This window comes from Crinia signifera, chromosome 5 (genome assembly GCF_055691185.1).
Source record: "Crinia signifera chromosome 5, ASM5569118v1, whole genome shotgun sequence".
Classification (NCBI taxonomy): Eukaryota; Metazoa; Chordata; class Amphibia; order Anura; family Myobatrachidae; genus Crinia; species Crinia signifera.
The window spans coordinates 242,990,681-243,010,916 of NC_139221.1; the positions used below are offsets into that span (position 1 = coordinate 242,990,681).

At 39.4% G+C, this 20,236-nt stretch overlaps 1 protein-coding gene across 4 annotated transcripts in view; it reads left to right on the plus strand.

Annotated features, from left to right (window-relative positions):
- Positions 1 to 3,241: 3,241 nt before the first annotated feature.
- ZNF385D (zinc finger protein 385D) overlaps positions 3,242 to 20,236 on the plus strand; it is a 304,400-nt gene continuing 287,405 nt past the window's right edge. The window contains exon 1 of one of the 4 annotated variants that reach the window (XM_083188744.1): positions 3,242 to 3,534. In XM_083188744.1, coding sequence (XP_083044870.1) covers positions 3,513 to 3,534 — 22 coding nt within the window. In that variant the 5' untranslated portion in view covers positions 3,242 to 3,512. The remainder of the gene's footprint in view (positions 3,535 to 20,236) is intronic. The other 3 variants (XM_083188745.1, XM_083188746.1, XM_083188747.1) reach the window with 3 other exon arrangements.

Below are 20,236 nucleotides of genomic sequence, written 5' to 3' on the forward strand. Positions count from 1 at the left end.
TCCCAACCTTAGTGTAGCTTCTGTCCATGAGACCAGCGTACATTCCAGTCCACCTCTGCATCAATATATGTACAGTATAGGGACTATATCAAGCCCCCTAGTTTCCCACAGCAGTGAACACTGGTATGGACCATTGGGTAGACAGCTACTAGGTCGACAAGCATTAGGTCAACACCATTAGGTCGACATGCATTAAGGTCGACATGATTGAAGGTTGACATGCAGGAAAGTTGACATGACTGATGGTCGACATGGGTTAAGTCAACAGGTCATTAGTTCGACCCAAGCATTAGGTTAGCATTAGAGCGAATGAACCAGAATAAAGCCCCAGATCCAGACACATGTTCAAGAACACAAGCAAGCCAACTCCTGACACAGCAGATAGTAATATGCCTACTTCACTTCAATGATGGTCACAAATAAGAGTAGTTTGAATGAAGGAAAGGCCACTGTAAGACTTGATTTACAAAGGGGTTTCAGGGTTTCTGGAAGGACTAGGAGACAGTGAAAGTGAGAATGTAGTGGTGACATCACAAGTGATTGGTTTACTACATGAAGGTCCTCCATACATGTCAGTATTTACAGATATAAATAAATAAGATATGTAAAATGAATCTACAATAAAACAGCTAGTACTATATATCAGCAACTATTCAATTCAGTTTAAATAAAACAAATTTGTGATTATTCTTACATTATTCTTACATGTTGGCCATTCACATCAGTCCTTTCCCCTGTGGAGCTTATATTCTATGTTTACTAACACATGTACAGATGTAGCACTTGTCAGCCAGCCTGCCAGATTGCCAGATTGCATGTGCTTGCACAGGCTGGTGGATTGCGGACTGGCCGACTGAGCGTGCGAGCGTCTCACTCGCTCGCACGTCCCCGTCAGCAAAATGCCGGGGAGCGGCGATCGGCAGCTTCACTGCCCGTCTCTGCTTCAGGGAGACTGTCAGGGAGCGGGGGCAGGCTGCTGCTGGTGGTCAGGGAGCGGGGAGATGGGCGGAGGGCTCCAACAGAACGGGGCGTTCGAGCACCTCGTGCTTGCGTGTCCCCTTCTGTTGAAGAATGGCAACTGGCGGGGGATGGCGGTTGATGATAGAATCTCCAGGAGCAGCTCAAATGAGAGCTGCTCTATCTGTACACAAACACTAGGGTTAATTTTTTGGGGAGCCAGTTAACCTTCAAATATATTCTTGGTTTGAGGGAAGAAGCCCATGCAAGCACAGAGAGACTATACAGGTGAGAATCGAACCCATGAACGCAGTGCTGTGAGGCAGAAATGCTTACCATTACATGTCCGTGCTGTCCACAATGATGAAAATATGCAATTTGTGTTTTTTTATTAAAGTACACATTTGTTTAGTAAAACTAATAATTATGACCACTTAATGACCACTTAACTGCAATAATAGATAATACTGTGAGCTCTGTTACATCCCAGGATTTTAGTTAAAAGCTCTTAACTTTTTTCTCAATTATATCAAAAAGCTTAATTTTTTTGCATGTCAACCCTTTGGGATCGATGTAGGCATAGTCGACCTGCTGTACCACACACATGGCGGATTGGAGGAGTGTGTACTACTATTACCCAGTTATTTAATTCTACGTTTACTTGTAGAGGCATTACCACCATCGCAATTAATGTTCACACTGCAAGACATTTTGTGACTAATTACAAACCGGAAATGGACCAGCCCCGAAATGCCGAACTGGACAGGCTCCATACATTAAATTGCCATTGTGGCGGATGCATGTCTGGGGGTTGTCCGGTCCAGGGGCAGCCTATGACAGCTGTCACCTGGATGGGAGATATAGTGCGAGAGAAAATAGCCTCCCCATATGGTCCGGACCACTCCGGTTTTTACTACATCCTTGGACCATACCGTAAGGTTGCAATCTCTCCCTCCCCGTGTCTCTAGAGACAGGTGTTACAGGCAACTCCCTGGACTTGACACTACAAGCTCTGGAATGACACATGGAGCATGTCCGGTGTTCTGGGGTCCAGTCATGTTGTGGTTTTTCTCATTCCCAGGCATTTGCTACAGGGCAGAGCGGATGGTGTAATGGTTAGCATTATTGCCTCACAGCACTGCGGTCATGGGTTAGATACATACCATGGCACTAACTGTGTTTGTATTTTCTCCCTGTGCTAGCATGGGTTTACTCTGGGTACTCTAGTTTCCCACAATCCAAAAATATACAGGTACAGATGGAGCAGCTTCCATTGGAAGTGCTCCTGGCGATAGAATCGCCAGCCGCTGCCCGCACGAGACAATAAAGCACCGCGTTCAGTCGGAGCCCTTCGGCGCCCTCAGCAGCTCCTCCGCAGCCCCCCCCCCCAATCTCCGCCCACCTCCCTGAAGCGGAGTTGAGCAGTGAAGCTGCTCTCCGCCACTGTGCTGATGAATTGCCTGTCCACCAGCCTGCACCAGCTCAGGTCATTTGGAGATAGAACAGGCTGGCTGACTTGTGCTCCATCTGTAGGTTAAATGGCTTCCAACAAAATTAACCCTAGAATGTCTGTGTGTGTGCATGTACATGTGGTAGGGAATATAGATTGCAAGCTCCACTGGGGCAGGGACTGATGTGATTGTTCAAATCTCCTCTGTAAAGTGCTGCAGTCGGTGTGTGCTCTCTACTGTATAAATAACTGTTAATAAATAAATAATGCAGTAAAACTTATATACAACAAAGTAAAAAAAGAAAAAAGCAAGAAATTATTCTGATAACTGATGAAAACAAAGCAAAACAGAGCGGAGCACATCATTTTTTGTACAGACCACATTGGGCCAGATTCTCTAAGCTTCAAAAGTGATAAAATGGAGAGTGATAAACAGCCAGCCAATCAGCTCCTACCTGCCATGTCACAGACTGTGTTTGAAAAATGTCAGGCAGGAGCTGATTGGCTGGCTGTTTTTCACTCTCTATTTTATCACTTTTGAAGCTTAGAGAATCTGGCCCATTATCTGTTATTTTCACTGTTTTTATTATATAAGGTGGTATCAACTAATAGCATTATTTATCTTATCAACTTTCCCCTTGCATGTATTTCCCAGTTGAGCAGCAGCTCTTGCAAAAGCTTTATTTGGAGAAGGAAAATGAATGAATAATGATGGCACATGAAAAACAGGTTGATAAGATATTTTTCCTGAAGACATACCTTTTTCTAGCCAGCATATCACCACCCTTCTAAGAAAGGAGCATGTGAAGCAAAGTGAGGAAAATCCCTCTGTAGTAGTCGAACTGATGTCACATGCGAGGCAAGGACATGACAAGGAGGAGTCAGATCCCAGTAAGAATGGGCAGTGCAGCGTGCAGGCAGCAGCATAAGTGCTAGATCAGACAGGGGATTGGAACAGGGATAAGACGGTGCTGCACAGAACCACTGATCACTGTTACAGGGCTGCCTATGTTTCCACCTACTGAAGAATGAGATATCCCTGCTTCACATGACAGGCTTGTGCTGGAGTTAATGCAGAATACACATCAGCGGGCTTGTGATTGGAATGAGAAACATAATGTATTTTGGTAAGTGTTGCTGTATTTGTTCATTCTGCTTCAACTTGTTCATTGAAAAGCAGCTGTTCTGACGTCTGCATAGTCATTCTGTGCACCTAGCTTCTTCATTACTTTGCGGTTTATATTATCCCTGTGTCTTTTGCATGCATGTACTGATCTGCAATGGCTAGATGTAGGGCTATGTTCTCTGAGTAGGGTGTTAGGTCCGGTGCCTCTCTGAATGAAGTTAGGCTACATTGTTTCTAATTCTAAAAAAAAAAACCTCAAAGTTTTGTTTGTTGTAAAGTTGATGTTTATAGTGAACAATCTTTATCAAAATAAATAAGTACGTAAATAAGCAATTGCTGCTACTTCCACTGTCCCTCCCCCTGGTTATAATGTTGTGTTGGAAAGGAATTCAGAGCACTGAATATCATGTATTGCTCTGGATGCAAGTACTGTCATAGTAATGCAATTGTTTGTTACATTAAGACCATGGAGGTCTCTCTGGCTTTGAAATAATGTACTGTGGAGGAATTTGGTTCCATTATAGATTGACTCCCATGCTGCAAAAAGCATATTTCTAGCTTAGACACAAATGCTGTAGTTTTCTGTTACCAGTTACTATGTATAAGCTGTAGCCTACTTCTGTACCGTTCAAGGCTATAACTGTAGATGTACTGTATTACAGTAATGCAAGCACTTACACTCAGTATACTAAAGCCATTACACAAATACTGTCATGCTACCAGTATGTTTAACTGTCACATAAGCTTTTAATGGCTACTCATCCCAGTAATTAGCACTGTCCCCTGATATCAAGCCTTCATGTTTGCTTACAAATATGGTTATAAACAAAACTTCTTGCTCATGTTTTTACTCAAACAGCAAACTACAGTACTGTATATTGTTTTCCTGGGAAATAGACACATAACCCAAAATACAAGGATAACAGAATGTTTGTAGTAGTTGGTGATGTATTATATTTAAAGTGAGAGTACCTTGAATAATGAAAGGATTATTACTGTGCACCAAGAGCCTAGCCTTACACCATCTACTGTAGAACGTTAGTGCAGTGCATGTTTTTAACAAATCTTGTTTAAGAAAAAGTGAGTTTTTAGAGTTAATATATTAACTTAAGACATTTTTATGAGTTAAAGACCATCTATAATGCCAAGTGTATAAGGGAATTTGGCATAGCTATTTGTCAGTGATGAGCAATTAGGTGAGAAAATTCAGCATACACAAGCTAACCTGCTATAAGACAATTATATAATGCAGTGCCATATGTTTATTTTTTAATACTATTATACAGCAGGAATTCAACATTTATAAATCCTGATTGAACAGCTGTAGGAATAGGCAAATACAGCACTGACACATTAATCAATGTTACAGAGGGTGTAACTATAACAAGAACATAGCAACTTAATATTCAGAGAATTGCTTTGTATTGTATCAGCAAAAATGCTGTACAATGTCATTTATGTTAGTGTCTAACTGAGTGTAAACTAATGATAACTCATTTCGAATACTAACTTTCTAAATCTGAAATCACTCTTCTGATAAGTAGTGAAACACAATGGGAGGGAAGGAGAGAGGTCGAGCAAGTTGCATTTCCTGTTGAAAAATGATAACAAGAAAAAAAAATATAAAATACTTGAAACTACTTGTGATTGAATTGTGTTAATAGCACTGTAGATTGTGAGTCACTGAAGGGCAAATGAAGGATGGCTTGAAACATTGAGATCCTGCATTTTAAGTCCTCGGCATTGAAATCCATCAAAAACTATATATACATTCGTATAATTGTCAGATTTCACACTCTTCACTATCAGCCATGAGCAATTATTTTTGAATGCTGTCAAGAATTATGGTACATGTTCTATAAAACATGTTTAGAGCAGTATGAATAGTACATTTCATAATTAAGTTATGGCGTAGGAGTCTAGCCAACGTAATGTACAAAAATTGCTGAATCGCAGATCATGAATCAAGTCTTAATATTTTTACAAACGTATATTCAGGCTGCACATTGGACAAATTACCTGTGATTTCTATCGTGTTCTCTTTCTGTCATCATTGCTGTGCTATGTTTTTGCATGCAGAAGTACATTGAAGCTGCAAGCAGTATTTTAAAATAATGCTATTTCTTAGCCATTAAAGACAGGGGTCAGTGACTTAATCCTTAGTGCTGCTGGAGTTATTCCCAATGCATTTGGAGACCAGGAGGTGCTGAATCCTGCTACCTAGTGTAAATATAGGGGAACTGAAAGGAGATATCACATCCTATATATTTAAGTGTTAAAGCAAACATTACAAGTAATACTACTTTATTGTGGATTATACTGTGCTCCTCAAAGTGGTGATTTGCCAAATGTGACCACTGGGAAAAATCACATATTAAAATCACATGGCTTTGGGGTTGAAGGGTTAACTCTGATTCTTGTTTTTAGCCATTCATGATTTCACACTGAACTGGTTTGTGGCATATACAAGTCAAAGCTTGAAAACGTTGAATCAAAATAGAATGTTGATGTTATTAGATGTGTGTCAATGGCCTCACATTACAAAATCTGTAACTTAATATGTGTTTTGTGCAAGTGTGTCATTCCCATTGCTTGTTTTCATGTGAGAGAGCTCTCCATTTACCATAGCTGTGGTATTCTGGATAATAATATTACGTCTCTTTTTTGGAATACAGTATATCGTCCTTTTCACTACGAATAGCTTCTGGTCACAGATGACAGATTATACTTCTTAAATTTGTGATACTTTTTGGTTTACGAAAGTTGATACTGAAAAAAGTATTGTGGTTGTTTTTATTTTGTAAATGGAACTCAGGTTTTAATATATTTGTCAGCCCAGCATCACCCAAACTAGCTAAAATAAGTTTCCGTGTTCTAATGCACATCACAACCAATTTCCTCTCTTTCACCCCAACCAAGAACAGCGGTGACCGCCAAACTGATGATTTGTCAACACTTTGCTTTTATCATACTCCTGAAACAAAGCTACAAATGAAAAAGCAACATGAGAAAACATGTCGTATAGAGGCACATTTGACATCACAATTTTCATGTTGTGGTTTGACAGAATGTGATTAGTTTGTTCTGTTGTGGAACTCTGTTTCCTTCACTATATCAGGCGGAATTCAGGAAGGACTGGTTATTTACCAGAGGTGAAAAAGAGGTGAAAAAGGGTGGTAGCCTCAAACTTTAACACCTGGAGCTATTCAATTAGAGTTCATTTTTCTTGCCTGGTAAATTATCTGTTAATATGCGTTAGCACAGAGAACCCAGAATAAGTTCCAGGACATACTGTTTGTTATAACATGGCCGTGGCACCCAAAAACAGACCATTTATCAGGGATATTTTTCAATCCTGCTCAGGTTATAAAAAAAATCCCTTTAACTGCATCCTGCGGCCTTACTTCAGGGCTAATTGAATAGCCCCGGGTGATCAACTAGCCCATGTGATATTACAGCTGTTAATTTAATACCCCATAAGTTTCAGTGTTTAGCTTCCATCTTGCCTATATTTCCCTCCTTGTGTTATGAGAGCAGCTGATGAACGACTGACATCGTACATCAGAGTACATCAGTTTGCCGTGTGTAACCTTGCATGACTTTGCTCTGCTCATGCTCAGAGAATGGACACAAACATGTAGAGATGATAGAAAATGATCGGCTTTACCATCACATCTACATTTATGACTTTAAGGTGTAATTGGGTTGAAACGGAACTTCTCACTTAGGGCCTGATTCTGGTTCATTAGCAAAAGCAAACTCATTCTCTAATGGACAAAACCATACTTCAATGCTGGTGGGGCAGATGTAACATGTGCAGAGAGAGTTAGATTTGGGTGGGGTTTTACTTCAAATAGATATCTATATTGCCGTGTAAAAATAAAGCAGTTACCCTGCACAGAAACAAAATAACTCACCCAACTCTAACGCTCTCTGCACATGTTACATCTGCCCCACCTGCAGTGCACATGGTTTTGTCCATTAGAGAATGAGTTTGCTTTTGTAAGTGAACCAGAATCAGGCCCTTAGTTCATTGAGGGCATGTGCATGTAAGAAATAATATGCAATGTTGGATGTAAACATGGCCAACTCTACCATAAACCAGCTGCCCTGGGCGCTGGGATATGTGGGGCACCCCTGAGTCTGAATATCACAACATTAAGGATGTTGGCATCCTTGTTAAACTTAATTATGTAGGTGGCATCTGTGGAACTTCTCAGATGCTTTCTCCACACTTTCCCCTGAGGGGTTGGAGGGTAGGTATTGGTGTGGTAGGCATGAGCTTCTGAGAAGCTGTGACTTTACACCTAGAACAGGGTATCTGTAAATATTGGGCCTTATTCTAGTTCACTCTTTCTGGCAAAATCCTTCTCCTTCTCAAAATCCTGCAGATGGACAAAACCATGTGCACTGCAGGTGGGGCAGATGTAAAATGTGCAGAGAGAATAAGATTTGTGTGAGTTATTTTGTTTCTGTGCAGGGTAAATACTGGCTGCTTTATTTTTACACTGCAATATAGATCTCACTTTGAAGTAAAACCCCACCCAAATCTAACTCTCTCTGCACAAGTATTATCTGCCCCACCAGCAGTGCCCATGGTTTTGTCCATCTAAGAAGGATTTTGGCAGAAAGAGTGAACTAGAATAAGGCCCTACATTCGGATGGTAGGGATTACAGTCATACATCCTGCATACAACTCTGCAAATGGATGACTACTGTATATGCACTTTTCAATGACTATAGTATATGTCCTATTTCCACCACCGCATCAGTCCCAATATGTGCTGAATAAATACAATAATACTGTTAATCTATAACATTATTAAAAAAAAGAAAAATGTGGTTGGTCCTCTTTAAATCAAGCTCTTGGAGTAACAGATGGGGATAATATGTGATGGCAACAGTTCCCACTCATATAACAGGTATTGAAGATGTTAATACTTTGACTGTTGTGGCTCTGCACCAATAAGAAAGATTGTTTTATTGCAAGAAAATAGCAAATGCATTTTTATAGGAAGTTTTTTTTTCTCTTGCTTTGTCTCTGGCCAAATTGAAATGACTCTTCGCTGCTTAGAAAACTTGGCAAGCCCAGAAGGATTGCAGCAGCTGTAATGAAGTTAAAGTATTTGGAATTTTTATTTTATCTTTTTACAAGCTTATCATGGTCTTACGTGCAGACATTGTAGCATAAACAAAATGTAGAAGTAAAAAAGAGCACATTTCTCTACTTCACTAATGTTTCAAAAAGATTAGAAGAATGGAGGAGATTAGATATACAAGACTACAAATTCTGGAATATCATTAAGCATGGCTGTGACTTCATGCTAAAGTGCAGCTAAGCCTACCGTTGACAACGTACCTCTTACAAGGCATCTCATCATGCATGTGTAATGATATATGAAGGCATCTCATCATACATGTGTAATGATATATGAATTCTTAATACTCATATGAACCCTTGATTTCAGATTTTAATGTTTGTGTTCTGCCATTTTGGCATTTTGATACTTTACCCTCCTAGGGGCCAATTAAATTGGGTGATGTACTGCCAAGCATCGCACAATGTTCAGCTGCAGACATATATGACCATTTCTGTAGCCTCAGCAACGCTACATTTCCATTCTCTTAGTTGCGTGGTCACCGTTGTGCTGTTTGAGACGGTGATATCTTGTTTCAGAATAGCACTCAGCTGCCATGGCTTTTAAGTGAATTGCCACTTCAAGTGTGAGTTATTGTGATTTGTATCCTGGGAACCAGAGAAAAAGACATTTTAATATGTATTATGAAAGGTATGATATTAAATAAGATGAAGAAAAATGGCATGGTAGTGTAAACTTAGCTGCATGATTGTGTAGTTAAAAAATAACAAAAAAACTTCAAGTAAATTTATTTGTAACCATAAATATTTATATATATATATATATATATATATATTTATTTATATATATATATATATATATATATATATATATATATATATATATATATATATATAAAAAATCAGTATATCCATTTCTTTAATAAAATCAATTATTAGGCTCTTTATATTCAATTTCTTTGTTATTTATTCAATTGTAACACTAACAAGACTGCCAAGTAGTATAATAAAACCGTAGGCTGTCAAAGACTTAACTATGACTGGCGTTTGCTTTAAAAGTGATGTGGATCGCACATCACAGCCATGCCGTATTTATACATACATGTGCACAATGTCCAAGTTTGTCACAGCCAAGATGTTGGAATGTTGGAATGTATGATATCATGATGCAACCCATCACAGATAGCCCTACCTTGACCTTGAGAGGGGAAGGTAAGCGAGGCACAGCCCCAAATTTAATCTAAGTATTCCATTATACATTCACAGACCTGGCAATGCCCCCGAGACATTCTAGCCATTTTTCTCAGAATGGCCAGTAGACACACAATTTTGGGGAGTCCCACTGATTTCTGCAAGAGTTAGGCACTACTAGTGAAACATGCCAGATGGGAAGGTGTGATGGTGCTATTTCTCGTGAATCGTGTAATTGTAGCCATGCCGCCTTGTATATGATGACATGATTGGCACTATCTTGTAAAGGTTGGAGACAATCAAGGTGATTTGTTGGCCAAACCACATACATCCTTCCTCTTGAGAATGTCTCAAATGAAGTTTAACATGTTGGCAAACATTCCCCTCAGGGAGGTGTTGTGCCCTGCTCCCACTGCTATGACGTATAACACTAGGATCTATAAGGAAGGGGCATTCTCATAGGCCTTGTTTGGTTGAAAATTTGTCATAAACAACTATTAAGTAAATTATCTTTTTTACTATCATCTTTTGGGCAGAAATGATCATGTTATACTCTACTATGCAGTTTGTTTACATGATAATATTATTTGTGTGCCTGATAAACAACATACCAACATCCGCTGAGTTTTCAACACAAACATTGAATTCCAGCTGTCGAATTACAGTCAAACAAAACGAAAACTTCCCGGGATTCCGACTGCCAGGACGCTCCGACAATCAGAATCCTGGATTGAATACCTGCCTATATCTTCTGCCTTGGATCATGGGGAGTGCAAAAACTCAGAAATATCCACCAATTGGATTGCTTGCAACTCTGCATAAGCACCCAGCGGTCAAAGGCGTGACCTCCTATGACCTCACAAATGCAAATGTTGGACAGCAATTAACACATTTGTATCTGACATGCATTCTCATATACAGTTGAAACATCAATGTGGATAAGGCTTAAATGTTGATTATAACTTTATTATAAGGCAAATGAGTTCCACTGAGGTAAACTGTCAAAAACAAGTATACAGTGTCAAGTAGGGAGAGCTCAGTTACTGAATGTATGTGGACAGGTAAACAGTTCAGGGAAGGAAATTCTGGCTTTCTGTCAAAACACAGCAAATATTTTTCTTTACAGCTGACTACAATTTAAGCATAATATTTTGATTTATATGAAAAAAATTGGAATATGCCATACACACTGTTTTTAACAGTATGATGTAGGTTTCTACTGAAGTAATTCAGCTGATGAACCTGGAGGCTGTAAGTTGGCGTTACATTAAAACATAATGTATATTCATTTAGATTTTTTCAAACATCCTTTAATTACAGTTCCTGGTTATTAACGCTCATAATGAAAGCACTACAAACATTATATTATTGATTTAATAACATAATGGCAGAAATGTAATAGGATGAGAGATTCAGAAAATGAGATTTTTGGTAAGAAAACTCCAGTTTTTTTTAAAGCGGCAATCATTTACACGGCAAAAGCAGTTTTATGTTGAAGTGTAAATTATTGGCGCTTGAAAAAAACTGGAGTTTTCTTACCAAATCTCTTACATTCTGAATCTCTCATCCTATTAAATTTCACCCAAAATGTAGGACTTGACCTATAGCTTTAGCTATACAGTTACACGTCTAGAATGTTTTCTAATGCTGATTATGCCACAATCGCATACCACATGAGCACGATGTCTCCAGCCTTTAACTTAATATTAAACTTTAAACCAATTTATAAGTTTTATTTTCAATGCCATAGCTTTATATAAGGTTGCATTGAGAATCGATTCACAGAATTTTGCGTTCAAAGATAATAGGGTGCATCATTGATGTTAGACGCATATAAAAAAACATATCCAAAATACGACCCTATCTTGCTAAATCTCTTATCCATGCACTCATTATATCCCGCATTGATTATTGCAATAGTCTCCTAACTGGTCTTCCCAAGAACAGACTCTCGCCACTGCAATCCATTTAAAATGCTGCTGCTAGGCTGATCTTCCTAGCAAGACATTAATTGCCCGCTGATCCGCTCTGCCAGTCCCTCCATTGGTTGCCTGTGTTTTACCGTATTCAGTATAAAATACTTCTACTCACATATAAAAGTATTAACCATACTACACCAGCATATATCTTTTTACTTATCTCAAAATATCTCCCAACTTGACCACTCCACTCTGCACAAGATCTGCATCTGCCTTCTGCATGGATTACTAGCTCCCATTCCCTATTACTGAACTTTCATCTGGCTGCCCCAACCCTATGAAATGCCCTTCCACGCACAATAAGACTATCTACTAGCCTCCAAAATCTCCAGTGTTCTACACGCATAACCCTCTGAGGCACTTATGTATTATATGGCCTTCCTTCTGGACTTGTAGAAGTGCCAACCTACCTCCATGTCTGTCTGTTGTTACCCTTAGGTTTATCACTGTCTACAATTGTGAAGCACAGCTGAATCTGCTGCGCTATATAAGAAAGTGCAAATAAATAAATAATAAATAATAAAATTAGACACAATCAGTCAAGGTTTTTATTCTCCACATGTGCCTGAGTCGCAACTTTTTATTGCAAGTGACAGATTAGTGCCTCAGCCGGTAGATGTCTCTGTGTTAATTTCTTCAGCTGTGACACTAGCATAAAGACGCAGTCATGCTTCATAAAAAGATTACGTCTCAGTTGCAAAAACATCCACTTCTAAGGGTCTTTTATTCCTGTTTGGACTGCAGTGAATATAGTATTTTTTGTTAATTTTAGCTTCTGCTGATAATAACTGTTAATCTGATTTACTGTGTTATCAATTGCATATGCCGGAAAATATATTTATGGATCGAAAATCCAATTTTTTGCCAGACATTTGTATAATTGTGTGCCAAGAATCACTTGTACTTTAAATAGACTATAAGCCAATATTGCAATGTTCCATACAAGGACTATTCTATTGCACTGTAAATTGTCTGTGAGCCAAGTTTCTATTGTACCATAATAAATATACCACATTACAATAAATGTACTGAAAGCCAGTTACCACTGTATTATAAATACACTAAAAGCCAAGATACCACTGAACTATAAATGGACAGAGAGCTAAGATACACTGTGTGCTGTGAGCCAAAATACACTGTACTATAAATGGGCTGTAAGCCAAGATACCACTGTACTATAATTGGGCAGTAAACCAAGATACACTGTTATATAACAGGGCTTTGAGCCAAGATACCACTGGACTATAAATGAACAGAGCCAAGATACACTGTACTATAAAAGTGCTGTGAGCCAATATACACTGTACTATAAATGGGCTGAGAGCCAAGATACCACTGTACTATAATTGGGCAGTAAACCAAGATACACTGTTATATAACAGGGCTGTGAGCCAAGATACCACTGGACTATAAATGAACAGAGAGCCAAGATACACTGTATACACTATAAATGTGCTGTGAGCCAATATACACTGTACTATAAATGTGCTGTGAGCCAATATACACTGTACTATAAATGGGCTGAGAGCCAAGTTGCACTGTACTATAAAGGGATTGTAAACAAGTAATTATTGTATTATAAATGGGCTGTGAGCCAAGATACAACTGTATTATATATGGGCTGAGAGCCAAGATACCACTGTACTATAATTGGGCAGAAAATCAAGATACACTGTTATATAACAGGGCTGTGAGCCAAAATACCACTGTACTATAAATGGGCAGTAAACCAAGATGCACTGTTGTATAACAGAGTTGTGAGCCAAGTTGCCACTGTACTATGAATTGACTAGAGCCAGGATACCACTGTACCACGGGTGTCAAACACAAGGCCCGTGGGCCAAATCCGGCCCGCCAGACTTCGTCATGTGGCCCGCGCAGCCGCCGCCAGCCTTCACCTTTTATTCTCGCTTGTTTTTTTGAGATCCTGGCCTGCAGTCTGTTGAGGAGATAGCACGCAGGGGCAGTGTGTCCCATGAGATGCATGAGAGCTACCTTAAGCTCTGTGACTCCTACATCATGCCGCACATCTGACGGCTTGCACTACTACTGCATGGAGTAGCAGCCAATCAGGGCGTGCATCCAGATGGAGTTGTGGAACTTGTGTGACGTCACTCTCCCTTCAATCAGCTCACGTAGCCGGAGCTGCGGGGTTGGTGCTGGGAAATGCTGGGACTGGGACGTCACGCAGCTGGCGATCCACGCTGGTAGTAGCGGATGGGAGCAATGGAAGTATGTGATTGGTCGCTACTACTGCTGGATTCCATGTGGTAACCGTGTGTGCGAGGTGGCTGACTGGAATAGGTTAGTAGTGTCAAGCTCGGGCTGGCTGCTGTACATAGGGATCTGTCACTGAGGGTGACGTTTACACAACAGGCCTTGCTCTCCTCCAAACTTGACTTCAAGGCCAAACAGTGTTCAGGTCGACTGAGCCACTTAAGACGTGTTAGGATAGCTATGTGACCATTTCCATCTTTCTCAAAATCCAAGCAGCTCATATTAGCCCAATAAGTCATTTTCAGGTCCCCAATCTCCCCTATCAGGAAGGAATATCTTTCCTGAGAACTTTCTCAAGTATTATCCAGGTAACTCCTCCCAAAATCATTTTTCAAAAAATTGTACATTTGAATATCTACTTGTCATTATTCTGACTATGTTTCTGCTTTCAGAGCTAGTTATTATTTACATTATTACAAAAAACAGTAATAATTGAATGCAGTGACAATAATTTATGATAATAAAGAGTGGACACATAGTCCTACAGATACAACCGGCCCTTTGAGGGTGAACAAACTGCTGATGCGGCCCCCGATGAATTTGAGTTTGACACCCCTGCACTATACTATAAATGGACAAGGAGCCAACATATAACTTTATTAACAATGGACTGTGAGCCATGATGCCACTGTACTATAAATTGGCTGTGAGCCATTATACCACTGTACTATAAATGGGTTGTGAGCCAATATACCACTGTACTATAAATTGTCTGTGAGCCATGATACCACTGTTCTATAAATGGGTTGTGAGCCAAGATACCACTGTAATATAAACAGGCTATGCATCCAGATTCCATTGCATTATAAATGTATAAATGGTCTGAGAGCCAAGATTCTATTTCACTATAATACATGGGCTGTGCATTAAGATACATCTGTACTATAAATGGAACACAGTAGGAGACAGTATGCCACTCCTCTGTAAATGGTGTGCATGCCAATATTGAATTTTAGTATAATAGATGTAAAATGGGCTAAAAGCCAAGATTTTATAAGTAGTGGCCAAAAATGTGACTGTACTGTAAATGGGCAGCAGGCAAATATTTGTATTGGGGGGGGGGTGTCTTAGAATGCACACCCTATATACATGAGGTGCTATCATGCTGGGACTTGTAGTTCTGCAAAGAAAAACACATGGTGCAGATGCACACTCCATATTATCAATCAATCAATAATAGAGGTTCTTGGTATATTAATTGGCCAAGAAATATTTGCCCACCAACCAGCTTCATGGTGTCCTCATTTCTGGTGACTCCCTAATACTAAGTTTGAATCTGGGGCGCGAAACCCCAAAAAGGCCAGCATAAGCCAAGATTTTTATTGTACTGTAAAAATCTGGAGGGCATAAACTCTATTACACTGTGAAGTACAAGACAGCAGGCCAAGGTACTGTATGTACTGTAAATGGGTTGCGGGCTAATATTTTACTTCAGCATATATGTGCTATCGGACAAGAATGTATAGTACTGTAAATGTATTGTGGGCCCAGATTTTCATGCACTATAATTAAACTATGGGCCAAGATTCTACTGTGCTGTAAATATCTGTGATTCAAAATCCCATTATAATGTCAATAAGTTGAAGGCCTTGGTTTCTTTTGCAATAGAACTTAACTTTTCAGTTATCTTAGTGGACCACCAAAATACAATAGCTATTATGCAGACAATAGAACAGACATTGATTAAAATGAACATGCACCATGTCATATTTGTTAGGACTGGATCTCTGGAACCCACAGGATAGGGTGGTGAGTGGAGAGTTCCAGAAGCCTGTGGAGCTGTGATCATGTAATTAAAACCAAAGCAACCCCTACTCTACAGACTAACTCTGTTATCCCTCCACAGCTGTCGGTTGGTGTCTGCAAAGCTAGGCTTCACCTATAATAGCCGCGTCTGAATGGACAAATTAGGTCTGCCCACACTCCGATGCCACCAGGTCTTACAGGGGAACAAGGCACCAACCAAGACTGACGAGTGGATAGGAGGATGAACTGACTAAAACTAAGATGCCAGATACCAAAAGTAAATACAAGGAAAATAATAACAAATTACTAACGACACATCCGCAGAATAAATGCGACTTTGTCGCATACCCAGAAAATTCTAAAGATGTGCAGAAACACAGCGAAATGCAAAACCGTCACTAAACAAAAGCCCGCTAAGGAAACAGCAATAACAGAAATAAATGACAAGTAACAGAACACCGTGCAAACAAGGTATGAGGATGGGCTCACAGGAAGTTCCTTAAGTGTGTGAGTCCACCAACCACTGCAGTAATTGCCTGATTGAGTAAGTAAAGGCAGCTGCTAGCTGCAGCAGCCAAACTCATTCTTCTGTACACCCCGCCACTGCCCGACTCCTGATAATAATATTATTAAACAGTTTTGCAAACTAAAAAAACCCTTCAAATCTATATACATAAAAAAGCAAAATACTCGACATTGAGGTGAAATACTGTCAGTTTCCACTAGAGGCCACTCAACAGACCAAAGTACTCCTTATCAGAAATTGAAAACAAATTGATCTGTTTTAAACTTGCTGGATATGGAGAGAAGGAGCTGTGAAGACAGACAATGGAGGTAGGAGCAAATAGGGACTAAGCTGTTAATTTGATAGGCTTTTAAGTATGAAACAATCTTTCAAATACTATGGAACACAATGTTTACATACTTTAATGTGCTAAAGAACAAGAGTACTAATTGCACTGGCAGAGTGGATTACTCTGGGACAATATATTGTAAAAATGCATGATACAATTTAAACAGGATGTGCTACTCAAACAGGAACCAGTAAATGAAAAAAAAAGGTATTTATATGAGGCAATCGGCCTGCCCAAAAGTAAGATGAATATCAAATATACTTAAAACGTGCATTTTGTATTTTTTTGAGCTTATCTAAAATTCCTGCAAAGGAGTTTAAAGGCCAGTGCTGTCCAGTTGAAGATGCTGTAAAATAACTCCCTTTACTCTGTCTTCTTTCCCTCTCTCTTTCTCGCTAGGGTGTGTTTTTTTGTCATGCCTCAGGCACTCGTGGCTGGGCTTGCTGGAAACCTGAAAAAAAACCCTCCCACACTGTCGGAGTGTTACAGTGTGAGACGCTAATGCTGAGTCTGTCAGCACAGTGACAGTACATGCTGTAGGTGTGTGCTTTGCTGCTGAGCGGGGAAGAGGGGGGGGGGTGATATCACTCTCCCCTCCACTGGTTTAGTGGGTTTTCACTTTTTTCCCCACCAAGGCCCCCCTCCCCCATTTTAACGGGCCTGGCATACCTCTTGGGGGCACTGGCCTTGGGTGCCTAAACACCTTGTTACGCCTCTGGAAATGAAGGGACTATTTTTTTTTTTAAATGTAGTTTTGTCTATTACTTGCAGTTTCTAGTTTGCTGTGTGTATATTACTTCAGCATTTGCAGTGTGATATGAAATATTTTGTTGCATACAAAATACTTTACCATGGGGTTATTTAAGGGTGGTTAAATTTGCTATAACCCAGCACCCATGGTGGCAGGCAAGCCACCCATGACAAAGGCCAGTATTTCCATGACCTCTACCTACCCCCTAAACAGCGGCAAAATGCCTCCGTTTTCACAAACAGAGGCCAATGCCATCCCCTCCACACGCTCAAATGGCAGCAATGTGTCAATCACTGATCCAAACTTTGGTACTTTGCACATGATATTGCAGGTGCAACCACACCTGAATGATCGCCACCATGCAGACTACATATTTGAAAAAATACTATGTCTGTACTGTTGCATATTTGTTAGTGCACACACTTCATGGTGACTGGCTGAATGTTCTGCAAGTAAAGCTGCTTCCCAAGTAATTGTAGGAGTTATATCTGATCACTACTTTTCAATATCTGTTATAATATTATGAGCAGGATGACCAATCAGAAGCCGTAAAGAAGCCATTTCATGAGGATTCAGATTTAATTGGTCAAATACGCCTAGGCAGCATCACATGGCCCTAATTTTCAGATGGTGATCAGAAAGATCATCCATGAGAAAATCAGCTAAATGTAGCAGGAAATGAGACTCTCTAGTGACATTTCATTGCAACTTTAATTGAATTGCATAATAGGAAAACTGCATTTTTTAATTATATAAAATGATGGGTTGTTTTGCTGTCGAAGTAGAATTTTTGTTATATATATTTGTATATACAGTATGTCCGTATTTTGTGCCTTGTTACTTCTATGTCACACGAAAAAACTTAAGGAATGAATAATTTACATAACTGCCAAATCTGTAAGTGATCTCTGGGTTATTTGAAGCCTATTTCTGTTAAATATGCTAATTATCTATCTTTTTAATGTCTTCTGTGTGTATTTTTTAAAAGATGCTGACAAAAATAATAATACAATATCCCAGTATGCTGTTGCATTTGTTAAGAGTCATGATTTGGCTGTGTCTTTGTAATGAAAGATACATTTATTCATGAGCATTCCTGTTTCTTTCTTTTTAAAAAATAAAGTGTATTTTGATGTCCTCCGAATTCATTTCGACCACCTAACCCCAATTACTGTAAATTGAATACAAACCAATGGCATTGCAGCTGTGGCAGCTTTGAAAGTGTTTATCTAAGTAAGGTGAACTATATGAGAGCAGATTCTGGAAAAATGGGTCTGGAGCATTGAGCAATGGGTCCCTTGCATGCACCTGAGTGGTATTACTGAACTAATTGAGCATCTACCACTGTCCATATGCAATGGGTATTGATGAAAGTCCTTGATAAAGAAATGGGTCTTATGAGCCGGTTTGAAATTTAGTAGAGAGGTGGACAACCTTATAAGGAAACAAATAGAGTTCCTGTAGAAGTATTGCCAATGAATCGAGAAACAGTCGGAGGCAGGGGTAGATTTGCCATAGACCTTACAGGGAAGATTCCTATTAGGCCGAAGCACATGTCAGGCCACCTGTCAGCCAGTTCCTTTTTGTTTAAGATGTGGACCTGTCCAGAGAAGTGGCTCCACCCCTCTCTTGTCTCCACACAAACAGCCTTTTCTGGATTAACATAGCAGAGTACCTTAGGTGCTGCAAATCCTCATCTAATGCCCATCTATATCCATTTTAATATCTGTTAAAGGGACAGGAGTTGGCACTATCTGTGGATTTAACAATTTACAGAGTGTTTCTGGGCTCCACTTCAGAGGGATATTTGTGAAATTCAGGGAATAATTGTAATAAGTTGTTTGCTGGATGGATGCTTTGGGGTCTGTGTTCATTCTAGGTGGGATAGTATATGAAATGTGGAGGTATGTGGTTTGTCACAGCATCAAGGTCTGTGGCCACTAGGCAGCCAAGCATATTAAAAAAAATACAGCTTCCACACAGGTGTAGTGATGTATTAACCCCACCTGTTTTGGTGTTGGTTACGCCTACATTTGATATTGTACTGCCCAAGTTAGGCCGCTGCTTTACATTTTTCCAGGGCCACTTCTAATTCTCAATCCGCCCATGGTGAGATTATTGAGGATAGGAAAATTATAGATGTGTTATTTTAAGAAAGCACTTGGACAGCTAGGACGGAGTTAGGCATGAGGAAAGTGAGGAATGTCCAGGAAAGAGTGATATTATCATAGATACATTATCTATAGTAACTGAGGTTATATCTAAATTGACTGTATACAGTGTGAACTATGAAGATGCTTTGTACAACCCTGGAAACAATGTACAAAGTATTCAACCAGCTTCATAAAATTATACTATAATATAGAAGTAATAAGAAAAACAAATTTGTAACCCATGTGAACACCAGGATAAATGTATAATCTACTTATATATCTATGCTTCTCATATTTAATCCTCCTCAGTGCCTCCACCCAAGCTAATTGTTTTTGGAACACCTGTGGCTAGTGCTAGCTTGGGGAAAACCCTTACTTACTTCTCAGTGCAAACATAGCAACATTGTTCATACATAAGAACAACATGCTATACAAATAGTAAGTATATGGGACACATTTTGTTTTATTATTCAGGACTACCTGTCTTCTGTACCAGATACACTGGCATCATCTGAACATTTGTAACAAACCAGCCACAACAACCAACATACTTATAGTTAGATGTACAGTTTATGCATTCATTTAAACCAATTTATTTCTCTGAAATTAAGATGCCACAAATAATTGATCCTCATGGATAATGCTAAATATACT